Here is a 27196-nt window from a genome sequence, read left to right on the forward strand (position 1 = left end):
CCAACTATGGATCCTCCAAAAGCTGTGGTTATAACCCTTCTTGTAAGACTTCGTTTCGGGCAACGTTGGCCCTTCTTTGATTGCGGATAAGTGCATGGCTTAGACAACAACTTCAACTCCTAGTCTAGACTGCGGTTAGGGCATCATACTTATATTTAGGACAACGCATATCCTCTTCTTGACTGCGGCCAAAGCATCACCTTACCTCTTGCGTCTAGGGCTTCCTCCTCTTGAATTCTCTTCCACTAAAACCCAGCAAGTGGAGAGAAGTCAAGAGTGAAGTGTGTGTTAATGACTATCTAGTCACCTCCTTTTATACTAAAACGTTGAACACACATGGGGTTTATTTGGTTGTTGGCCGACCTTGACGAATTGTCCCATAACACAAATAAATTCATATCTCCATGAATACTTGTCGTAATCGGATGATCTTTAGATCAATCCTACACCTCTCGATGAGAGGAATCCAAGAAAAATATCAGCTGCCATAAATAAGGTGACCCACATGGAGTTTGGCCCTAGTTGCCAATTTTAATAAGAGTTGAGAGGCAGTTAAAAGTAGGGGACTTAGTGTTTTTGAGGCTCCAACCGTACCGACAGTCCACACTCAAATAGAAGGGGGCCAAGAAGCTCAAACCCCGCTTCTATGGGCCTTATCGTGTCACTCAGAGAGTGGGGGAGGTAGCAAATGAGTTGGAGCTACCCTTGGGGAGCCGGGTGCACAACAATTTTCATGTGTCTTGCCTGAAGAAGGCACTAGGACAACATGTTACAACAACTACAGAGTTGCCCCCTATGGACGACTAGGGGCATTTGGTGCTGGAACCAGAGGCCATTGTGGATACCAGGGAGAGGCATCTGCGTAACAGTGTCATCAAGGAGTTTTTGATCCGATGGAGGAATCTGCCGGATGAGGATTCCACCTGGGAGGGGGAGCAAATACAACATCCTTCATCGCAGTTGCTTGAGGACAAGCAACGTTTTGGCGTGGAGGACTGTGATATTCCTACTTAGTATTTTACTAAGTAAATATCAATTTTGCTCAGTTTCGGCTTATTACATAGTTACACTACTGTCTTAGGGGACCCACATTCGATTTTTGGCATAGGAGGCACTCCAACATTAGAGTTCAATAAAATATTGCGGCCTTGGTGGAGTGTGGGGGCCACCACAAGGGAATTTCGGCCCACATGGAGAGTATGCTCTCATTGGAGAAATTGGTGAGAAGAATTCGATGTGGGCCCACATGGGCAATCTTGGAGGCAATTTGACAAAAGGGAGGGACTCTCATTCTGCTCATTCATCTATCATTTCAGAATTTGTCTCTTGACATAGCACCCTTGAGTAGTGAACCATCTCTGCATGTGCTGTTCATCACAAGGTGTTTCCAAGTGGAGATCCCAACCTTTGCTTCAGTGGACTTCGAGTGCCAGCCCAAGGAGGGAGTTCTACTTAGTCCCAAATTGTACCAGCCCAAGGAGAGAGTTCTACTTAGTCCCAAATTGTGCCAACCCAAGGAGGGAGTTCTACTTAGTCCCAACCCTTGCTTCAGTGGACTTCGAGTGCTAGCCCAAGGAGGGAGTTCTACTTAGTCCCAACCCTTGCTTCGGTGGACTTCGAGTGCTAGCCCAAGGAGGGAGTTCTACTTAGTCCCAAATTGTACCAGCAGCAGTGAGGCTGTGTTACAGCAGCGGGGAAAGCTACAACAGCGTAGGGACTGTGCAGTCTTGGGTAGAGACACTCCAGGAGGTTGAGGAGTGAGTGGAGTTTTAGGTGGAAACTTGGAGGGAAGGCTTGGGGAGCCTTCTAACAAGGATTGCCAGCATTTTTGGAGCATTTAGCAGCAGATTCTACAGGTGGGTCGATTTGCTCAGCAGTAGAGCCACTCAAGCCAAAGAGGGTCGAATTTCTGGGGTCAAGCTTTGGCCAAATGCTTCGTGAGTTATTATGGTTTATTGATGAGAGGCCGGGGTTAATTTTCCGGAGTTTTCTGAGCAGTGGAGAGGGCCTTAGCAACGGATCCTTTCAGGCAGCAGCACATTTTTGGACATCTACAGTGCTGTACTTGGGCAGCATAACAGCAGTTTGGAGGAGGGTGTCTCACTTGTCTTTTTGGGCTTTGCTAGCTTGCTTGGAGCAAGCCCAGGGGCACTCATTCCAACACCTATTTGTACACCGTTTTCCATTAATAAAAAAAGTACACAACACAGTTTTTGGGTGTCAATTTGTGGACTGATTGCTTGTTATTGTTTCATGGTGTTTTTGTCTATTTTACTTTGCATATTTACTGTTAATTTTCCTTCGGGATATTACATAGTATTCTAGTTGTTATGGCCTAGGTGCCAGTAGAAGAAAGTGTTGGGAGTCTAAGATGCTACTTGCAGAGCCAAAGCATTCACCATGACCACCATTGGTATTGTGTGGAGGAGAATCTGGTGCATGGTGTACACTGTAGACCCTTTCAGACTTGGCAAACCCACCGCAAAGAATTGAAGATGAATTTGGAGAAAATGCGTGAGTGGAGTGAAACCACCTAGAAAGGAGTCCATGTAGGCAGATGCTAGACATAGACCTTACACATGCTAGATTTAGGCAGATGCGGGAGAGAAGAAATCTGAGTGCAGAAAACATACAATTTTTTTTATTAGAGAGCATAAAAATATTTTTTTGTTAAATTTGTCTTGATAGCCTGATAGCGAGCATACAACTATTCTCTTTTTGGGCAAGGGGAGAAAAAATCCACCAAATGTGAACATATTCTATGAAAAGAGAATTGCGTTGATGAGGAAGGGTTGTATTGTTCAGGAATTCATGGCCCAGCAACAATTTGTCAAGCATATGCATATGAGTGATGTGTTGCCTGTAAGAGGTTGATTGCAGAAGGCTTTTTGTGACCTAGCAGACCAATCTTGTGTAGATGTATAAGCATGCTGTGAGCAGATTTGGGAGTTTGAGCTCAGCACCTGAAGAAAGTCTTTTTCATGATAAAAAAATGTACAATAAAAATCCAAATATTTCCAATTTGTTTGAGGGCAGTGGGTAGAATTGTTTTTCAAGTAGTTGGGAAGAAGTATGTGCGGAGTTTTTTCAGGTTCTAGAAGAATAGAGGACAGTAGATTCTGGAAGTATATCGGAATTGAGGTGTAGTGGCTTCTTATAGGTCAACAGATACTTTCATTTAAGTGAAACACAGTTAATTTGATAAACTTAGTTTAAAAACTCATAAGTTAATGCTGTCAGGTGGTCAACATACACTGTCAAAATCACAAAGATTAAATAGACAAAAATATAAGATGCCATTTCCAGATTTGAACAAAGAAATACAGAAACACTATATTTGTTTTATTTAATTTGCAGCAAGAAGAGGAAGAAGTGAGTCTTTGATGCCTAGAAGACCTGCTAGGATTGCAAGAGGGAGAAAGAGTTAACATCTGTCAATTTTTCCGCTATGAGGGAAGTACTATATTGTTCACGACTTAAACCTACAACTGTTAGTGAAGCTATGAAAAGTAAGGAATAGAGTTTCAATGGATGTGAAATTTGTAGTGTTGTTAGTTTCTAAAAATCCAACAACTAATTTGATGTATTTTCAGAAGTGAAAGTGCTGAACTGAACTTTCAAAAAGCTTACATCAAATACACATAGCTTTTCTTGTTGATTTTTCTGAATCTAAAACATCAGAAATTCTTCCTGCATTATCTGGTTTATTTCACCTACTTGTTTATTTATTAACAAGTTATTTAACCATATAAATACTGAAAATAAACACAAATGCAGTCTCAACTCATTTACAAATCATCAACTGAAATAATAGACAACACACAAGGGACACAGTTATTTTTTGGACAATCGTCCCCAGAAAAACCGGTGCAACAGTTCTGAGGGTTTTATTATTAAGCAACTTTCTTGAGTACAACTATGGTGCCAAACTGGCTCACCCTACAAAGAAATCTATCTTGCAGTAATACCTCTCTTAGGAAGTAGATATTCAGCAAGTCCGCTATACGAAAATCTCCCCAACGCTTCATTGAGGCTTTGAGTCAGCCCTCCTGGCCTCTGCATCACTTTGAAACCCCCTGCGTCAGCCTTTTGCTGCTTTGCGCTGGCTCTTGGCCTTCTACTTCACCCACGCAGGCCCTGCTAGCCTTTGTGCAGTCACTTTGGCCCTTTGCGTGGCTCCTGTTGACTCTGCGTAGCCTCTTCAATCTCTGCACTGGTTCTTAGGCATTATCACTGTCTCTCTTCTATGCACTCACTGCCCCTTGCTGCAACTTAGATCACTTGTTCAAATTTTCTCAGCTACCCTGCTCCAGAAAATCGAATTGACTGATCAATCTTGGTGTGTCTCCAACTGATCCTCAAGCCTCTTCTTATACTTTTTTTCTTTTGAGTCTTCAACGGCCGAGATTAAATCTCTAATCAACCACTAAGATTAGATTTGGCTTGATCCATGTCTTTTAGAACATTCTCACCCAGTTTTATATTAATACCCATTAATATTTTAATTTTCTTAAGTTTAGACTTAGGAACTCCATTAAAAATATTAATTCTTTTAATATCTCTCTAACCCGGTGGAATTTCCCCAAACCATTTCTTGGTCTTAGAGATCTCATATGCTTTAGCCTCTCCACCAATTTTCATGGTTAGAGCACATCCGAGGCTACCCCAAATCAACACTCCCTCTTAGCGAGGAATGTGCTCTAGTAATGCTCCACCATTGAACATCACCCTGATCATCTGACACCGGTACCTGCGCTAATGCTTGGCCTGCTGCCCAACATCCTCTACACAACTGCCTCCTGTACTGCTGCCCATGGCTCTACAACTGCCACTGCTATATCTGTACTGCAACTCCCTCTGCATCTGTGTTGCTGCTGGTCCTTCCTCCCAACATTGCATCTGCACTGCAACTCTCTCTCATCATGCTGCATTGTGCTGCCCATAGCACTACCACTGCTACTATTGCACTACAACTCAGTTATTGAGAAGTAAGTAACTGATCTATCCAACTACTGACATCCTTGTTAGGCTGGAAGCCTCCTGATGCTGAAGCTCCCTCTGTGCTGCCGCAACACCTCTGTGCCTCTCGCATTGTTGCAACCACCTCTGTGCCTTTCTGCACTGCTGCAACCTCCTCTATGCCTCTTGCACTGCTGCAACCCCCACTGCACTGCCACAGACCATTGCACTCTAGCACTGCCTTGTCGCTCCATCCGCATCTTGCTTCTACTAACATCCGTGATCCTGCTACTGTCTCTCGGGGCTTCCGTAGTCGGATATGATCCAAGAGTTTGGGTACCTCAAGGATCCTGCCTCTACATCTTCTGTAGTCCTCTTGACTACATCTTGATGTCACCCCATCTCTTCTCTAGAGGTGCATGAGCACTCATGGCACAGTCATCATCCGTCTCAACTTCTTTTTCTGCCTTAGTCGGAGCTTCCTTGGAGTCAGAAGCCTCTCCCTTATTCTTCTTCCTGGGACACTGGGTTGCATAATGACCCAACTCCCCACAATGGAAGCATTTCACCTTGGAGATGCCCTTCTTCCTCTTCCCCTGCTGTCTCGCAGATGCCAGAGCCGCATCCTCCTCCTCCTCTTTCTTGATTCGACCTCCTTTGCTGCTACTCCTCGCCTTGGTTAGCCATATGATATCTTCTTGGCGAAGAGTTGACCACATCTCTTCCCATCTTGGAAGAGTAGCTCTGCCCAAAATGCTTTGGACCTAAGTAACCGGATTCGTTCATATAGCCCGGCGAACCCGAATCCTGCGTGTCCGATATGATTCTCATGAAAATCGTATCCTAAAATTGGATTCGAAGAGTCCTATTAGGATTCGTATGAATCTTGTATGAATCCCGTGCAAGGCCAGCAAATCCCGATTTTAGGATTCGTATCCCAGAAAAGTGACTGCCGTGGGTTAAAAAGGACGTGTTTCTTCTATTCTTTCATGCTGTTTGTCATTTGTATCTGCATTGTTTGAGCTGTTTGCAAGGAGATAAGGGTTTGGAGTAAGGAGCTAAGGGAGTAGAGCGTTCGGCAAGGAGATTCAAGCACCAGGTAAGTGCATTTCAGCGCCATCTTTTTGCATTTCTTATTCTATTATAGCAATTTGTATATGATTTTTTGTTTACAAATTTGTGCATGTTTTGTTCATTTCTTTTACAGTATTCATGGCTCAATCAAAGGCAGCAATTAGGGGGCAAAGGAAGGGCAAGAATGTCTCCATTGGAGATGCCCCTCCTCCCCCAATATCATCAGAGTCTGCTGCAAGTAATGTTGAGGGAAGAGGAGGACCTAGAGACAACATTGATAAATATCTATTGTGGAAATATGTCACAAGAGAGGATGGGACAAGCATCAAGGGGAAGGGAGGAGGCAATGTGCAATGGAGATGCAACCTTTGTCACATTGCTTTCAAAAGCACATATTTCCGTGTGAAAGCACATTTGTTGGCTTTACCGGGTTGTGGGATTGGAGCTTGTAAAGCTGTTCCTTTACAAAAGAGAAAGGAATTGGAAAAGGAGTCCACTGTTGGTATGGAAAATGTGGCTTCAAAATCAAGAAAACCCAAGAATGAAGACCCCCTTCCATTTTTGAGGAAAGCCACCACCACATTTCCATTTGAGAGTTCTATAGGGGGACAAGCAACAAAAAGAAGAGCAATTGCACGTGGTCTAATGGACAAGATTTTCCAAAAAGAGAGACTAGAAGAGCTTGATCTCACCATTGCCTTATTCTTCTATCAAAACTTCATATCATTTAATGTTGCACGCTCACCTCTATTTATTGAGATGTGCCGAGCTCTAACTCAGGGGGCTCCATCAGGGTATGTGCCTCCTGGGTCAGAGAAGCTGAGAACCACATTGTTGACGAAGGCAAAAAAAGAGGTGCAAAAAATGCTTGAGCCTATTGTAGCATCATGGCCAACATCTGTGGTTAACATTGTTTCCGATGGATGGATAGATCCAGCACAACACCCAATCATCAACTTCATGGCGTCTTCCTTGAATGGTCCAGTTTTCATGAAAGCAGTGGATACACTTGGAGAATACAAGGATGCACAATTTATTGGTGAGTTATTTATTAAAGTTATTGAAGATGTAGGTGTTGATTCTTGTGTGCAAATCGTTACAGATAATGCACCTATTTGCAAGGTTGCTGGCATGATTGTGGAAGCTAAATATCCACAAGTGTTTTCGACACCTTGCATTGCCCATTCATTGAACTTAGCACTGAAATCCATTGCTTCTGATGTGCTTTGGATTGGTAACATTATTGAGGATGCACGACATATCCGTAACTTTGTGCAAAATCATACAAATGCCCTCACTATCTACAAGGAGTACACCAATCTATCATTGTTGAAGATTGCTGATACATGGTTTGCCTCTTCATTCATGATGTTGAAGAGGTTGAAGGAGGTCAAGACCGCTCTTGGGTCCATGGTTATTTCTGAGTTTTGGTCTTTTTGGAGAAAGACAGATCAGGTAGCCTCTAAAAGAGTGAAGGACATAGTGCTAGATGATGCTTGGTGGGAGAGGGTAGATCTAATTATTCGGATCATGGACCCTATCATTTCTTTGCTTCGATTTGCAGATATAGACAAACCCATCCTAGGAGAGGTTTATGAGGGATGGGATTCCATGATTAAGTCTGTGAGAAGCATTATTCTACAGAGTGAGTGCCCCGAGTATGAGACATCACCAGAGGCCTTCTGTGATACTATACATGATATTCTTGCATTGTTTGGCTCACTCATTGAACCCCAAATACTACAGCCATGAGTGGCTAAATGGTGGACCTTCCCGCAGATTCCCTCCTCACATGGATGGTGACATCTCACAAGGGAGGAAAGAGGCATTCAGGTGGATTTTTCAGGATAGTGCATTGCTTGATGAGTTGGAGGATGCCTTTGCAGAGTTTTCCACTAACAGTGGTTGATTTGGAGGTTATGATGTGATTAGAGACAGGGGGCTAAGAAGCCCTATTCTTGTTGGGCAAATCATGGGGCAACAAGCCCTCCTCTTCAGCAGTTAGCCATGAGGCTCCTCTCTCAGGTGACTTCATCCTCTTGTTGCGAGAGGAATTGGAGGACATATGGGAATTTGTATAGTGTGAAAAAGAGCAGGCTTGAGCAGTCCAGTGCAGAGACAATGGTGTATGTGCACACCAACCTTCATTTTATTTATAGGCAGAGGGAAGAGTGGTTGAGGGGAAAGACAAAGATGTGGGAGGTCTTTCCTGATGATATGGGTTTGGACACCAGTGTTGAGTTGGCATTGGCCAACATGGATCTCAATGATCCAGTGCTAGAGCTTGTTAGATTTGATGACTTAGAGGGGTCATCCTCCACACCAGTAGATGCAAAGACGACTATGGATATAGGGGAGGAGGAGGATGCAGAGGAGAGCAGTGGGACATTGATGTTGATTCTGATGCTAATGATGAGGATTGATGCCTTGAGGCTTGTATACCTGTAGTTGTTTTATATTTTCTATTTCTATTTGCCATTGGCATTGCACCAGCACTACCTATGTAACACATTTTGATTTGATGACTCAATGAGAAAACTACAGTTGTCAGTGTGTTTATTTCACTATCTTGTAGTTGTAAGTTGTCTTTCATTTATGAATTATGAATCATGATTTATGTGACCACTGACATGTATTTGAATTTTGTATGTACTATGCATGCTATAGATGAAGATCTATGTTTGAAATCAATAAATTTGTATCATTAATTAAAATTTGTGTAAGAAATATCTAAATATATATATATAATATATATATATATATTAAATATATATATATTTTTAATAAAATAATATATAACGAATCCTACGTGTCCTATTCCGGGGGGTCAACGTGTTCGAATCCGACACTACAAATCTCGAATCCTACGAATCCGGAATCCCCGTGTCAGGTGACTTAGCTTTGGACAAATGTCTCCCAATCCTCACCATGAACTCCTGATCCGGCGTGGCCCCTATGGAGTAAGTTGGTCCCGAATCTCTTGCAACCTGCTGAGGTATAGATCTATCTGCTACCCCTTGTGCATCTGATATGATTGCAACTGATTCTCCAATAGCATCTTCCTTTGCACGAAATATTTTGACAGGATTCAATTCGGTAATTATACTCCACTCCCTAGTGATTTGACAATAGGAATTTTGGTCTTTTTGAGCAAATTCGGCCTTGACATTAACATTGCCTCAATAATGATGGATCCCTGTCTCCTCCTACACTAAGTAATTCGACCCCTTTTTGACACAATTTCGGTCTTTGAGGAATTAATAGAATTCAACCTAATTATGATTGGTGGATCATTTGAATTTCGACCTTGTGCAGTGTAATCCAGAACTCAACATTCTATAATCTCAACATGTACCAAGAAATCAATGACACAATGATAGCATCATAATTTTACTTTTGGCCAACAATACATTGGCCCTACATAGGATTTCACAAAGAAAATTGGGCTTCAAAATTTGACTTTAACAAGGTAACTTGATCAGCAATAAAAATCCTCAGGCTGGCAGGGTGCACAACTCTGATACCACTGTAATTTCTGAAATAGATAAATTTCTAACAATTCCAGGATATTATAAAATGTTTTGTATATTTTAATTTTGAAAATTTTCAACAACAAAAATTCTCACAAATTGTAGAATTAACTGGAATAAGAAACCATACCAATTTACAAAGAAATGGAACAAATACTGGAACTTAGCTTTATTGATATAATATATGCTATTACAATAGAAATAACTAAGAGGGAATAAGAAGAGATGAAGCACCAGTTGAGGATCTGAATGACCCTCACTCCAATATCACTGAAGCTCTATGAAACTTTTGGATGAAGTCTCCTCAAGGAGTGTTGGGGTTTTGTCCAACATAGACAATGGAAACCCAATGGTTTTTGTCGTGGGGCTTGCTGAAGCTGGGAACTCAATTCTCCAAACCTCACTATAACAAATGAATAACCAAACCAGGATGCCCCCAAATGATCTCATCCTCCTTTTCAAAGTTCGATATAGACCTCCAATCTTCGAGAAGTATTTTATTTTGATTATTTTAATATTATTCTAGAAGCTTCCCCTTGACTTCATCTAAGTGACTTTTAATTTTTATCTTATTTTACCTGTTGGACATTGGATAAACCAATGCTCCCTGTGTGTTTCGCGACATGGACTAACCGTCTCTCGTGGATCCTTATCTCTGGCGATGTGATCATTGACTAATACCTGCGGGTTTTGGTCTAACAACAATCGTGATTCCCAACAAGTGGTATCAGAGCGTAGGTCACGAGTTCGATACACACCTAGCTCACGTTGGGGGGGAGATTGTTGGACATTGGATAAACCAATGCTCCCCATGTGTTTTGCGACATGGACTAACTGCCTCTCGTGGATCCTTATCTCTGGTGATGCGGTCGTTGACTAATACTTGCGGGTTTTGGCCTAACGACAATCGTGATTCCCAACATTACCTAAGTCACTTTTTGCCTTTTTCCTTTAATTAATCATTTCCCTCTTCTTTTATTTAATTAAGTGACTAATTAAAGTCACTTTTAATCTTGGAAAATGGTAAATCGCCCGTCATACTTTCTCTGGCAGCTGGAATTCACTTCTCATCATCCCATCCTATAGTTCTTCTCGATCTGGTTCCAATGAGCTATTGCACTAAGGTGTTCCATCAAATATTTCTCCTGGAATGCCCCGTTAAGTGTAATTAATTAAGTTAGGCTCAATAATAAGCCCGTTTTATGGGAATTATTGTAATGCAACGGATTCAAAAGCAAGTTGTGCGGAATTGACCATGATGATGTAAAATGCCAAGCGAATGCCCTCGGACCCCATAAAACTCCTCAAAACCCCTCTGGGACCTCTGACGACGTAGTCTTGTTCCAGTGACTCGACCATCATGTAACTTGAAAATCCATCCTAGCCGTACTATAGAGGATACTGAAAATGGGGACATTACATTGGGCCTATGAGTATGATCAATGTCTTTGGAGGGGCATAAATCATTGTAATAAGGCAAATTGTAGAGCGAAGTGTGCAAGCAAAGGATCATGTGAGCAGTTGAGGCAGAGGTATTGGAGAAGCATATTTTTTGCAGTGTTTCACTAATCGTCAAAAACTTGCGATAAAATCGTTGTATAGCGATTTTTTCAAAAAAAAGATAAAATCAAGTTTTTTTTGGAAAAAATATATATATATATATATTTTTTTTTTTTTTTTTTCTATGAGGAGGAGGAGGTGACCCAAGCTACCCTTGTCACTAGTAGAGGACGTGGTCTACCTCCTGTAGCTCCTAGTTCTTCAGCTTCTAGAGCACAACAGAGTCTACTGCCAACTCCACCGACATCTACATCTAGAGGGGCAAAGGAAATCAGTGGTATTAGACTTTAGTTATTTGGTTCATTTCATTGTATATGACATTATGACTCATGATATGAGATACATTATTATATTTTTTGTTGATATTTTGAGGCTGAGTTGGGACTCAGGAGTCAGGACTTACTATTCAGGACATGATTCACTGTTATGTGTGATGTAGCACTAGAAATGATATTAAACATCTTATATATTAGTTCTTTTATCATATTTATGTGTCAATGTATTTATTCTATGTTGTAGATGGTTTAGATATTAAAAAAATTGAAAAAAAAGAATATTTTTGTATGTTACGATTTTTTCCCGATCATTACCGATTTTTTCCCGATTTTTTCTGATTTTTTCCCCGCGCCGAAATTATCCCAATAACGATTCCTGCAACATTGATTTTCTGCAAATATAGGTGGCAAAGGACCTGCCAGTTGTTCAAGACAAGTGGACTGAAAGGGCTAGTGTAAGCACTTCTTCAACAAGTCAAGTTTGTTCTTGTTCTTGGGCAGATTGATTGTCAAGTGTTGTTGACATCAAGCCCTAGTTTTCCTTGTATTAGGGCTAATTGTAAGGGCCATGATCCTTGGTACGGGAGCCCTATGTTTGTTGTATTAAAGTTGTAATATAAACAAGTTTTGGGTTTGTAAATCTATTGTGTACTTCATTGATTCACTGCTGTACATTTTCCGCTCTGCAAAGTGCTTGAAGTTGTGGCATTTTAGTGTGTTTTTGATCGTATATTAGACATAGACCTGATTCCGAAGTGCCAAGGAAAAATCAACAATCCGAGGATGATGTCAAGATCTCAACTTTCAAAGGACCAATGAGCAAGATTGAGGTGGGGGGCTGATCGAGGCATTGACATTTATATTTGGATCCCAACCCCCAATAGGAGTTCAATTTTCCCTTAGCTTCCCAGATTAGAAGGCACCATTTCTTAAAAGCTTCCTCATCTGTCTTGCAACATAAGAAGAAGAAAATTACACCATGAAACTCTAAGTTTTGTCATCCTTTAGAGTACTCTTTGTTACTAACCAGAAAAAAATAAAATTTCCATCATCCAAGGATAAGGAATCAGGGATAGCCTTTGGTTTTGGACCAGCCAAATCTGCAACACGCTGTGAATGAAAAGGTGAAGGATCCTTCTCAGATGACACGGAACCATTATTAATACGGGTGCTTCTTGTAGTGGCTTTCGTGAACTTGACACCACTGACATTCTCTAAAGATTGGATGGGATCCATTACTTCAAGGGATAGCTGCTCGAGGATGCCTCAATGTGCCCTTCCTGAGTCACATCTACCATTTGAGTCTCTGTATCTGCACTCAACTAACAACGATATGTGTTTTTGATCCATCTGATTCCAGCAACATAGTCAAGGGCAATGGTGGCCACCCTTCTTGAGCTTTGGGATCTGGATCTGCAACACCTTCAAGTTTTGCATTCAGTGAACAAACTACAGCCCTGACCTAGCCATTCATATCCCCGCAATCGAGGGGCAGAAATTCTAGAGGAGACCGCTTACCCAATATCTCCATGTGTACACACAAGGGCCATCCTCTTTATTTCTGGCTGGAAAGCATATCCATTCTCTTAGGATATTATGCTTGTTATTTACTTTTGTTCACAGCTTTAGGGAGGAGATACCTTAAGCAGTCCCATCTCACAATTTTTATTTGTTATATTTTCAAGTCCCATTGACCTGTTTTGGGCATTAGTGGACATTATATATTTATTATTTTCTTTCACTTTCTCTCTTGGTTCATGTTCATGAGACATAGTTATACGCAGTTTGAGAAAGTCGGCAGTCTTGTTTCACTATTTTTCTTTGTTGTATTTTCAAGTCCCATTTGCCTATTTTGGGCATAGTGGACGCTAAAATATTTCTTTCTTTTTTTGTTTCATGTTCACGATTACATAGTTAGATGCTGTTTGAAAAATATGATTAATTCTATTTGTGTTCAATTTTAAAACCTTAATGCCCCTTGGTTTATATAGATATCTTCTTATTTTGTAGTGGAATTTTTCTTAAAGCTGTCAGCATATGAAGAGTCATGGGAAGGAGAAGGTTGCTTCCTTGCTGTCATACAATGGGATAGAGAATGTTATGCTTTCATGAAGAAGCAGTCAGAAAACCTGACAATGGAATGTAAATGTTAGATACCAGTTAATATATCCTTAGACACTCCTATTTTGCTATTTTTATTTGTTCTATTTTCAAGTCCCTTTGACCTTTTCTGGGCATTAGTGGACATTAATATAATCTTTCTATCTTTCTTGGTTAATGATCATCATCACGGTTTGATGCAATTTGGACAAGCTGAGAAATTCTGTTACCGTTCAACTTTTAAACCTTATTCTCCCTATGTTTATATAGATCTCTCCTGACTCTTGTGGAATTTGGCTTAAAGTTATCAGCAAATCAAGATTCATGAGAAGGAGAAGGATGCTTCCTTAGTCTCATAGAATGGGAGGGAGATTCTTATGTTTATGTGAATAAGCAATAAAAACTTGATAATGGAATCTAATTAGTCTTTAGATATTAAGATGCCAAAGGTGTTTGTACTTTTACCATGATAGCTATCACTAAATGTCTGAAGCTAGGCCCCCAACTCAAAAATGATTATGGAGGAAAGTGAACAAATCACCAAGTTACTTCTTCTTGGTTGGAAAATCTGCTACAATCAAACAGTAGGATGTTTGGAATGATATATTGATACAGGAGAACAAGACACCTAATTGCATACTACTTCAGGGCCCAGGCTACTTTTTCATGCATTATTGTGGAGATAAGAAGTTAGAATTTTAATTTAGAAAGCAAACTCAAGTGGCATTGTGATAAAGTACACTATGCCGATCTGTCACCCTTCCCCTAATTATGACATGCTAAATAGCTGCCAACTTTGGTTTCATGGCATCTTCTATTCTCTGAGAGAATTATAATAGCTTTGGTTACTTTCACACCATGATTTCAAAAAATATATTTCTTTATGGTATACAAGGATATGTCAGGATGCCTATGTAAAGGAGGAAGGTCAAATGTTTAAAGTACTATAATCTCTTTGAGGCATGGATATGCAAAATTTTAAAGGAAAAAATAGATTAGGGTGCCTTACTTCACACGAAGATTATTGGATTGCTTTACGTGTAATAACCATAACTAGAAAACAGGAACCGTAAAAAATTTGATTTTGTACTTACCTGAACTGCTATTTGATCTGGTGAAGTTGATGATGCTGCTACTGCTCTGCTCCAATTATCGGGAGACCAATTCCACCCAGCCAGACTGAGCAGAGACTGGTTGCTCAATCCAGTAAGCTTCTCACAGAAGCTCACTGCCCGCCATGCCCAGAACCTCAGATTGATTAAAGCTCTTCAAATGGTAGAACTCTTCACTGTTGAACTCCTCCTCATGGTTTTTAACTCAGTCGTTCGACCCCCTTCTCAGTTCAGTTCTCCGGTTTTTAACTGCCGGCTTGGCGGTGGCCGCCCTCCTACCTGCAGCCACCGCCTTCCCTCCTCCCGACACGCCTTGCATGCATTCGAGACCATCAGATATTTGTAATCCCTCACGCTTTATCAACCTGTTATATTGTTTATATTTAATATAAAGTTTAACTTTATATTTATTATACAGTTTGTTTTATATTTATATTTAATACAGAGTTTGATTTTATATTTATTTATTATAGAGTTCTATTTATATTTAATTTAATATAAAGTTTTAGAACTTTATATTATTTAATGATCTGTGTTGCACGGGTACCCACACCCGGGGGTGGGGTTCTCGAACCCGTCCCGGGTTCCCGCACCCAAGTACCGGATTCGGGTACGGGTTCTTCCCAGACGAACCCAGAAGAGCTGGGTTCTTCCATGAAGAACCGGGTTCTTCCATGAAGAACCGGGTTCTTCAAAAAAAAATTTGGGTTCTTTTCCATTAACGGGTTCTTGGGTTCTTCGGGTGCTTGGGTTCTTGGGTTCTTCGGGTTCTTCATGTGCTTGGCTTCTTGGGTTCTTCGGGTTCTTCATAAAAAAGCTATATTAAAAATTTAATTTTCAAATAATTTTTTTTTATTGAAATTTAAAAAATGATATGCCATAAACGAATGATATGCCATAGAATATAGAATATATGCCATAAACGAATGATATCATTTTTGGAGTCATTGATGGTCATTCGGTTGGATTGTCCTTCAGAGATGGTTGTAAGGTCTTCTGAATGTTTCTCAAGGAAATTTTCTGCCATCATTTCCAAAGATTACAGTTTCCAAAGACTGTCTTTGTTCACATGCCTTAGCATTGCTCTGTGGGCATGACGTGCTGCTCAAGGGTAATGAATCATTGTAAAAATTTATCAACAGTGATAAGTTTTTCAAAACTTATGAGCGACACAGTATTCTGAAGTCATATATGATTATGATATCTCAATATTATAAAAGGAACATTATGGGTGTACAATCCCACAAGCATAATATCATATCATATTGGCTATAGCTTTGTGGAAATATTTAATAAGGTGATGACCATAGTTGGAAAAAAAAGGGTAGCTGTTTGCACATTCATGAGTCCCTTCCTACTGCAGGAGACTCTTATGATCAGTCTCTCCATTAGTCTTATGCTATAAATTTATAAAAACAATTTCAAAACTTATGCCCAAGGTTTGTTAGAGTCTCAATGTAAATTATGAATCTCCTGTATTTGTGGATCTTCAATGCCTTTAATATTATATGGCATCGAAACAACTGGAAAAGAGACCTCTTACTCTGTAATTTGAGCCTGCAGATTCTTGTAAATCAATTTGGAATGAATTTATGAAACATTCATTCCTGAGCCAAATAAGTTAATAACCATCAAATTATAAACTGTAAATTCACACATACAGGTTCAGACATTTTCAGTCAAATAGAAAGTAGGATTGAGACCAGCCATAAGCTGTAATCAGCTGATGCTGTTAAATGGCGAAGGGCTATTTTGGAAAATGGCTAAATTAAGTATCAAAATCTACCAATTTCTCACAGCATTCTGATAACATCATGTTAAGATTAAAACTAGGAAAATATGCCTAAAAGAATAAGCGTGTTTTGTGAAGGGTAAGGCTGCCACTGTTTTAACTTTTTGGGATTGCTTTACCACAGAGCACACCATGCATGGGGCAGGTGGATGATTAGACATCAAGAAAAGTCTAGACCACTATCAGGTTGAGAAGAATCTCCTATGAAAAAATTGTGTTTTTATATGGGAGAGACTAAACATGTTTAAATGATTATCATTAAAGTTTTCTTCTTTAAAGTTGAAAAAATATACAAATTCAAATTTAATATATATTATTAATTATAAATTTATAATTTATAAAATATAATTATTAAAATTTAATATTATTATATTACCCGACGAACCCACGCACCCTGTTTCCAAAAATGCCGTCCCCGCACCCACGTTTCCTGGCAACATAGTTAATGATTGATACTAATATTAAATCTTTATGCTATTGTATAAATAGATGGGTCGTTACATTACGTGTTGCTGAGAATCTGCATTTTCACGACTGTGGATGGGTAGAAGAAAATATTTATTTCAGAGGAAATAAGGTTTCTTATATTTGACTCAGAAACTGAGCTGGTTTGCAAATTTAGGATATGATCCTTTGGGCTGGCATCTGATCTTGGGAATCCAGATCAATCAGATGTGAGTACTCATTAGATTTCTACTATAATAAAGAAGCAATTATTTGAGATTGTGACAATGTTTCGGAAAGATGTAAATGGAAGTTATATTCAAGATATGAAAATCCTGGAAATTTGAGTCAATTGAATAAAAACAGGAGTTATGATGAGTTAGATACTGCCTGTGGGTTTTGTGAATCATGTAAAAAATGATGATGCTTTCATAAATTTTATTTTTTATTCTTCATTTCTAGAGCTTAAAGGGAATGGAATGTAATTTTATGTTCACATCTATACAGCCAGGATCACATGCTCTTGGTGACTTACTGGAATGGATTGCATTTGGGAGAGTGTTTATGTGGTCACTTACTACCCTCATATTCCACTGTTTTGGTTTCACTGCTAGAAATATCTGCCAAAGTCTCATATATGCTAGTTCTTCTTGATTCCAGAATTTGATGTATAAATTTTCAGGCTATTGTATACAGAATTTCCTTTATGAATGTATTTATCTCTATTTAAATGTATCCTCAAAATCTTTGATCTCTTCCCATGTTGTATATCTCGTTAAAAGATCATCCTCCATAGTTACTTTGTTTGTCTTGTCATGCTAATGCATGTCTGATTTGTCATACAGGTTTTATCTGACGATGAAAAGAGATCTTTGTATGACCAGTTTGGAGAGGAAGGTGTAAGAGGAACACATGGAGATTCCTCTACTGGTCCATCTAGGGTAATCAGGCACTTGCTAATTATCTAAATCTCAAGTTAACTGCTGGTAAATAAATCAGATTGATGCAGATTTCAGAGTCCGTGACCAGTAAATATGTTAGCAGCATGGCTTCCTATAGGGAAAATGACTGATAATGTTCTGACATTTACTTTATCCTTCATTTAGGTTGATCCCTTTGATCTCTTTGAGTCAATATTTTCTGGAAGCAAAGGAGCATTTGATGGTTTTGGTGATATTGGAGGTACTAGCTTTAAAGTTCGACATGGTGGGCGTCAAAAGGGTGATGACATAAGGTAGATCGTTTTAAAACTTAGATATACATAATACTATTATGAATCTCTGATAATTATTCAGAATATCTAGCAAGTTTTAAACTGTCTATTTGCATGATTATATTAATGATGCCCTGTTTGTTAAAACTCAGAAACAAAATCCCAGAACCTTAGGTACTTGTCCTTCACATTTTTTCCTTACACGTTTTCTTTCAACTGTATGAGTTCATTACTTGGAACATTGGAAATTTCTTTTGTATCTAACATTTTCCTTCTTGTTAATTAGGCCATGAAAGAGTCAGATTATTACAATGCTATTGCATGAACTTACCCTTCACATTTTGGTTCCACTGTATGAGCTTTGTTGATCCTGTCGCCTATACCTACCTACAAGTTAGTAAGAAAAAGCATTCAACCCCACAAGGTGTGGTTGGTGACATGGAACTAAGAGAAGAGGCTGTCACACTAATCCCGACTCTCTCTGTTTGAGCTATCTCCTAGGTTAGCTAAGTGGGTTGGTCCTAATGAAAAGCTAAGTTAAAAGATGTGAGTTTCTAGGAGAGTGTTATAGTTAAATAGATTATTTCTTTAAGATTTATAAGCAAAAGTGATATGAGCAATAACCATAAATACATAAGATAAGCATGAAATACATAAACAACCAGTGCCTTAAAAGTATTTTAAGAAATGAAATTGTATTTGCTTAAAATGAAGTGAAATGCTTTCAAATGGAAAGCCAAAATAATCCTGAAAAGTGAAACAATAAATTGTTAGCACAAGATATTATAAATGCTTTCAAGATGAATAAGTCTACAAATCAAAGCATGAAAACTATCTTGCTCAAAAGGATACAAAAATAACTCAAATGTTAGACCAAGATGACAATATGCAATTAAGTTTGCAACCCAAAATAATAGTACTTGAACGTGAAATCAACCATTTATGACAATAATTAAACCACAGGATGAGCCAATTTCCAAGTACAAGAAAAATTAAACTTGTTGCAAAATTAAAAGGAATTACAATGCTTGCATCTAAAGTGGCTTTTGAAATAAGGTTTGCATGTGAGACTTTAAACCATCAAGATAGCAAGAAATTTAAGAACTTTGCAAACAAAGTAAATATGATGAAATGAGTTCTTGGTTTATTTTATTAATTAGCGCTAAGACAAAGTTACAATTGAATTCTAGTCCTTGGACCTCATCCTCGCCCAAATGTTTGGATCTCACAATGAGGAGTCAATAGAGGTAGAGGGTCCTTAAAATCTATTCAACCAACTTAAGATGGAGGTAAGTTTTAATGAGGCTTGGGGCCTTTCTATACTAAAATGCCTAGATGAAGTGCAAATTGTGTTAATTCCCCAAATTAAACTATTGCTTCAAAGAGAAATAGTTTGCAAAACTTGAGAGCGTATGCATGTGAGAATTTAAATACAAGATTAATAAAACTTTGCATGTGGAGTGAAATGTGTTGATTTTAAGCATGCACAATATGAAATTTAAAAGCTAGAAAGCCAAGAAAAAACTGAAAGCAAGATTAGGTCACCCACAAGAATCCCTCCTCTAAATAAGGAAGGGGGATGCCATGGGAAAAATCCCAAGCTCCCTCCAACATTTTTTTTTTATTAGCGCTTAAACTGGGTAAAAATGCCTCTGAGAGGGCAGCCCACAATATGAGAGAGATCTTTTACAAAAATGAGACTCTAACAAAGCTAGACTCTCTCCCCAAAAAATATAAATAATAACAACAACAAACTTGAAGATGGAAAAAACTCTCCAAAAGAGATTCACAAGGCTCAAAAGGCCCACGACCTCGAGGAGTTTGCAACTCTCTCCCAAGTGCTTATGGTCTCCCTAGAAATCAGTCTTTAGATAGCGTGAGGGGGTCCTGCATACACATGAGTGAGTAGTTTTCCAAAGCTTCTCCTCAAGCTCCTTGCTGCCCAATGCTCAAGCCTATGAGCTACAAAACACAAAAAACTACCAATTGTCAGTGTGAAATTAGGAAAAAGAAACCAAAACTAAACTTAGAATTTAATATACAAAGTACTAGCTCAAGTAATGGGAGTGAACCCCATACTTACCTAGCTTTGGAAATGACTCTTGAATAGGAGATGTAACTTTGAAAGAACTAAAATCAAAGAAGTATTTTTGAATTTAAATAAATGATCAAGTAGCTATAGACTAAGAAAACTTTCTTTTGTTTTTCATTGGATGGAAAACTTGAAGAGAAAAAATGGCTGAGTCTTGGATCGCTGTGACTCTAGGAGTGAGTTGATCTAATTGAGGTTTCTCCCACTTCCAAATGGATTTCTGAACACAATACAAAAGATCTTTCCTACACACTTGAACATGTATTATTTTGCACAAGATTAGAGCAATATAATGAATAAAATAAACCAATCATTCATTTTAAAATGAATTGGCAAGCTTATCCCTAGAATACTACTCTAAATTAATGATATGTACAAGATAGCTTGCACACATCAATTCAAACAAGATGACAAGCATAAATTAATATTAATTCAATATGCGAAAGAAATTAGACACAATAGCAGTAGCATGAAAGGACATCACCTCATAATGCCAAGGGAACACCAGCCAGATAGCTCCAAAGTCATGATTGTATTAAGAAAGTATGCAAGTACAAAATGACAGAGTTTCCTCAAGCCCAATAGCTTATTACATGATACAATATGAGAGCCCATGGCTCTATTATATAGAGAGTTGGGAGCAAATCCCAATGAAGAATGATAATGACAAATGGCATTAGAGCCAATTCCAATGTAGAAGTGATTAAACAAGTGGAATGAGGTGACAATCTCAAAGAAAAATTCGAATTTGTTGAATGGAGCTCCAATGCCAAGTGTAAAAATTGAATTCTGCCAAATTCGAATGTTATGATAGAATGAAAAACGTATATGGGTGGTAACCCATGTGGGGAGAATTTCCCACAAAAATCTCCAACAAATATTCTCCCAAATCCTCCAAAATGTGTATTAACTTCACAAATTCGAATTTCCAAGTAAGCAACTTTCTCATTTAATGCCAGAAATTCAATTTTATTTGAGCACATGTCATTTCTTTGATTTTAGGAGTCCACATCACCTTGGGCTTTCACTTTAACTCCTCCATAATTTTCCACCTCATTTCCACAACATTTAGCATGTGTGGATATTTATTTTTCTCCATTTATTTAATTTCTGGCTTAATTAATTGCTAGATTTCTCACTAAACTTAGGAAAAGTGGGTTTTGAGAGTTCAAAACACTTTTTTAACCCATCAAAGTGTGTCATAGTAGAAAGTTGAGGGTGAGAGGTGCAAATTTCATTACTGATACCCCATACAATTTCTTTAGACATCACTTATTACATTAAAAGTATAATTTTATCAGCAATTTCCGCAGTGCGGAAAATCTAAAAAATTAAAAAAATAACTACCTAAACCTAACCAAATTCCATGGATTTTTTTTGTATGATCTAGTATTGTAATATACATCGACTCTAGACACTAAGATGTGTTAAAGGCTCAACTTTCAAACTGTCACCCCGATTTTGGGGTAAAAAGTGAGTGAAAAAACCCAGAAAATTATCCGCTTCTGAAAAAGAAGGGATAATTAACCAGATAAAAAAAATATAAGGTGTACTCATTTGCTGATCGAGTCCCAACATCCTAGGCCTGTTACAGACTCAAAAACTCATCATTACTAGTATCACTTATTACAAGTCCTCTGCAAGGTGTGGAATCTGGGTACAAGAAAGATGATGAGAAGATAGAAGTAGAGTTGAAAAATTCTGTTGAGTGATGATATCTAATGTTACAAGCATGAAGTCTTCATATAATCATCAGGTGCCACTTCAGTGGTCAACAAGTTCATTACTTGGAACATTGGAAATTTCCGTTGTATCTAATATTTTCCTTCTAGTCAGTTAGACAATGAAAGTGTCAGATTATTAAAATTCCATTGCATGTGTATGTTGTGGTACCATTTTAGCAGTGATGATAATATTGATGAGACATCGCCGATAATCGAAAATATCGTGATATTTTCGATTATCGGCGATTTTCGGCGAGCCGAAATATCGCGATATTTTGGCTCTTGAAAATATCGCGATATTTCCGAGATATCGCCGATATCTCAGCAAAATATCGCGAGACGATAGAAAATATTGTCGGGCATGTTATGCTGCGGCTAGAAAAAGGGAAAATCATTTTTTTTCTTCATTTCTGTTTCTGAGTGTTGGAGAAGGTAGGGGAAGAGTTTTGTGGTGGTTGTCAAGGAGGGATTGAGGATCAAACAACGATTATCACCACCAAGATTTTTTTGTGGATCAAAGGTTGATGAACAATGAGACAAACTTCATTTCTTCCATTAACATGTATGTTCTTAGTATGGCTAAAAATGACAGGTAGGGGAAGAGTTTTGTGGTGGTTTTCAAGGAGGGATTGAGGATCAAACAATGATTATCACTACCAAGATTTTTTTGTGGATCAAAGATTGATGAACAATGAGACAAACTTCATTTCTTCCATTAACAGGTATGTTCTTAATATGGCTAAAAATGACTTCATTACAATTACAATCCACAAATGATTACACTTTTACTTGCAATCAACTTTGATCATGTATACTGGAATGCAATGCATCAAAGAAGGCATAGGGGTTGCCTTAACGCAAAAAGGTCACCCTATTGCATTCAAAAGTCGAAAGCTTCTTGACATAAAGAAGCTTTATTCCATATATGACAAAGAGATGTTGGTTATTATGCATGCGTTGGCAAAGTTCATGCAATATTTGGTAGGAAACAAGTTCATATTCAGGATAGACCACAACAACCTGCATCATTTCCTGGGACAAAAGGACTTGAACTAGCGGCAACAAAAATGGGTGAGCAAGATCCAAGCTTATGCTTTTGATATTGAGTATGTGAAGGGTAAGAAGAATGTTGTCGCTGATGCACTTTCCAGGAAACCAACAACATGTGCCCTCATAGAATTTACTGAAGATTGGAAGGCTCACCTCTTAGCAGAATATGCTAAGAATCAATTTGCTTGCACAATTATTGACCGAGTAATCGAAGATGACCTAGTCATCAGATTAGAAAATTAATATAAATAAGACACAACCACAAGATGAAACAAATGCTTATAGACCGGTGCCTTATGTTCAATTAACCATAGACTAAATGAAAACCAATTATTCAAAGCAAAATTATAAATGTGACAAAGCAATGATCATAAACAATTAAATGTAAAATGCTCTAAACTTTAGCATGCAGGATAATCTAGCAAAATTTATCTTCTTTCCAACAGTCAATATGATTTAAAACATTTATCGCTCTTGACAATAGAGAAATAACTACCACGAAAGGACACCAAAGAACTTTAGTTTAACAATTTAATTATTCCTTAGGCAATTAGTTGAATGTGGTAAATGAAGAAATCAAAATCTTTTAATGTGACAAAAGTAAAACGAATCAAAGGGTTAAAAAATAAAAAATTTAATGGGCCATAGGCCACATTAAAATATTTAATGTGAAAGCGCTAGTCCTTTCATTTATTTCATTCTAAAGTCATCAAATATTTTTAAAATTTTAATTTTTTTTTTTTTAAATTTTTATGTTTTTCAAATGAAAAAAAACAAATCAAAATCATAAATAAAAAAAATGAAAAATGTAAAACTAAAAGAAAATAAAATTAAAACTAAATAAAAAAATTGCAAAAACCACAACCCGTAGAAAAATTCAAAATTTTAAATTGAATCTATCCAAAGTTTCATTAAAAAATGAAATTGGATTATATACAAAAAGGAACTAACCTAAAACCCTAACCAAAAAAAACTTAGGCGAAGACCAAAAAAAAAGGGGGGGATGAAATGTTTGGCTAGTTTTGTGTGTATGCAGGTTGGAATGGCAGTGGCTAGCAACTCGACAGAGGAGCAATGGAGATGCAGCGAGAGGAGGGGGACGAAAGGGCGAGGATGGAGTTACGATGCAGGCGGAGGTTTGATGGCAGCATCGATGAGGGACGCGGGTCAGATGGCAACAATGAGGACGCGGGTTAGGAGAGAGCAACAATGAGGGCTGCGCAGTAGAGGGAGGAGCTAGACGGATTTGAGGCATCACGCATATGGACAAGCACCGAAGAGACAACGAGAGGGATCTGCAGGTCAAGTGGGAGCAACAGAAGCTGCAAGTAGGGATGAGGACTGAGCGGAGGGTTAGGAAATGAGGGTCGAGAGGGTGCTACAAGTGAGGGATGCAGATTGTTTGCAGATTGGAGGGTAGGGATACGATTTCGAAGAGGCAACAAACTGATTCGAAATTTGCAGTGAAAGGGAGAAGATTGCAACAAAAAATGGAAAACCCCAGGCAGCAAAAATATTTTGAAATTTTTTAAAAACCACAAAACGTAGACAACACAAAAAAATCCAAAATTTTCTGGAGGGGAAAAATGCAGCAGACAGAAAGGAAAATGGTAGCCCAATAAAACCCTTGAAAATTTCCCAGGAATTTCTGATTAAAATGTTATGCTTCTGCTTTAGATTTATCAGTGAAACCCTTATAAAAAATTTCTAGATTAAAAAAAATAATTTCAAACCGTTGGATTGCACAAAAGTTGGATAATATCCCTGCAAAAATGATTCTGGGGCCAGATCTTACCTTCTAGGGCCTAGATCCGGCTTCAAATCAATCTTCTCTTTCAGATCTGCAACCTGCACTTGAAAACAAAAACACCCAGAACCCAGATCTACAAATATATATATATATAAAACCCTAGAAACCCAAGTCAGAAAACCATTTTATTTTAAAGATCTATGCACAAGAATGGTAGATCTATCAGATCTGAGGAGTATGAGTCCAACTCCGCTCCCAGATCTAATAATCTAAGGCTCTCAACAGCCAGATCTAGCAATTTGCCACACAAGAATTAAATTTTTAAAATTTAAGGAGGTGCTTAACTCAAAAGCCTTCGTGTATCACACATAAAATCTTATGATAAGCCTAGAGCTAATCTGGATGGGTTCTTCAAAAAACACAAATCGGGAGTTGGCTGGTTCAACTGAAAACTTCCTCTAACACCCGAGGATCTAAAAATCAAGATTTTCTTGCAAAACTCATTCCAACCATTAAAATAGAGCGAGAAAATGATAATAGAATTTAGATAAACAGAGATACCTGCTATTACATTCAAAATCTAAATTATCACTTAAACCCCAATGATTGAGCAAGATACCTGTACTCAAATCACTCTTCAGAAGCTATCATCAATGGCTAAAAAAAATTTATGCATGAAAACAACACATCTTTACAGTATTCCATGAAGAGAAACTCCAGTGAAATTTAACCCCAAAGTCTTTCTTTATTGTCGAGAAAAATATTACTCGAGATTTTTGCTTAGCACACAACTCAGAGATGAGATGGATCAACTGACAAATGACCTCCTATTTAAAGACAAATCTTCCAACAACTAGTTCGAGTGATCCTCATCAAAACAATCTCGATCGTTGATGGAGATTAAAATTTCTTTTAATCTCATATGTCAAAATATTTAAAATATTTGGGGAAATTCAAATTTTTCAATTAAATGCATTTTAATTAACTCAAAAATTAGATATTTGAGTTAATTTGTCTAAATTTTTGACTTTGACTTAACCCCAGGAAAGAAGGTTTAAAATTTATCAAAATAATTAATTTACCTTAGTCCCTGGGTTTCTTAAAATTTAATTTTTAAGGATCGATGAATTTTGCCTTTGGAGAATTTAAATTTACGTAGGATTTAGAATTAATTAAATTTCTGGCTTAGGATTCTAATTAATTTTTGGCCATAAAATTTAATTAGTTAACTTATGAGGGGATAAATTATTTTTTCCAATCCTCAAGACACTTTACATCATGATTTTCATATTTTTTTACATCGCAAGGGGGAAAAACCATTTGTAATAGGCCCTCACAGACTACCCAATACTGTGACGCAAATATAATCCAACAGACCAAACAATTTATAATAAAATAACATAACCAAATAGTTAGGGTTATTCCCAAATCATTTTTACAGACTCGATCTAGAACACTAGGACTCGCTTAAGATCCTAGTGACAAAATCCATTCCGGCTTTTTGGGGTAAGACTGAAGGAAAACTCTGCCGACCATCCGAGAATGAATCAGTGAGACAAAAAACCTCCCAGAATATAGATCGTCACTAGAAAAGTAGGTTTACCTAGGCCATTACATACATGACACGAATTTGCTGAGATTATTTACATCATATACATGCAGAATGGGTTTACATTAAAATATCTTGGAAATCAGGCTGATGATGATAGCTGAACGACACAGATACATTGATCAGGTGCTATCCATTTTGCGAAAAAAGGGGGTGTACTGCTATGGGTCGTTGACACGTAGTGGTCAATAGACATAATGGACAATTGTGGGCTCGGATGGGAGATATGTGAAAAAGGGGTTATAATGAGCGGGGGGGAGTGATGTATATGATGCTGGGAAGTAGGACCACGCAACCAAAATCAGGATTTCTTATGTAGTGTCAGTCCTAAAGCTAGTAGCCAGTAAAGGAGATCCCATGGGACTAGGATACAAGGTTAACTGCCAAGTTGAACAAGGGGACAAGAGTACAAACCAAGCCCATTTTTTCTCGCTGAATCCCCCAACTAATCCATGCAAAGATACCCAACTACATAATGAAAGCCATACCTTCGGGGTTGGAAGGCCCACCTTCGAACATACGATCATAACAGATAGGCACAGGTGCATAATGGCTGGCTCAGGTGGTATAGATTGTGGCACATCAAGCTATTTGGTCACTGCAAGGGGTTGCTGGATGCTGACTGTTGGTTGAAGACAATCTAGGAGAAAAAAATTATCATATGGGTGTCACCCACAGGTGGTGGGTAACATGGCTAGGGCATCTTTCTTAGCTTGGGTTTGAAACTTTCCTTGGTAGAGGGATTCAACATGTGGAGGTGAGTTATTTGGAGAGGGATTCAACATGTGGAGGTGAGTTATTTGGTTCAAAATCAAGTCAAAAATTTCTCTTATGGGTGTCACCCACAGATGGTGGGTAAGAGGGGTAGGGCATCTTTCTTAGCTTGGGTTTGAAACGTTCCTTGGTAGAGGG

The 27196-nt window shown here is 38.3% G+C and overlaps 1 protein-coding gene across 2 annotated transcripts in view; it reads left to right on the top strand.

Annotated features, from left to right (window-relative positions):
• LOC149223535 (uncharacterized) overlaps positions 1–27196 on the top strand; it is a 316798-nt gene that overhangs the window by 79030 nt on the left and 210572 nt on the right. For both annotated transcript variants that reach the window (XM_089385863.1, XM_089385865.1), the window contains 2 exons: positions 17692–17787; positions 17953–18080. In XM_089385863.1, coding sequence (XP_089241989.1) covers positions 17692–17787; positions 17953–18080 — 224 coding nt within the window. The remainder of the gene's footprint in view (positions 1–17691; positions 17788–17952; positions 18081–27196) is intronic.

The sequence above is a fragment of the Pinus tabuliformis genome, chromosome Q (assembly GCF_031772625.1).
Source record: "Pinus tabuliformis cultivar Carrire ecotype Pingquan chromosome Q, CPIR1, whole genome shotgun sequence".
NCBI classification, from domain to species: domain Eukaryota; kingdom Viridiplantae; phylum Streptophyta; class Pinopsida; order Pinales; family Pinaceae; genus Pinus; species Pinus tabuliformis.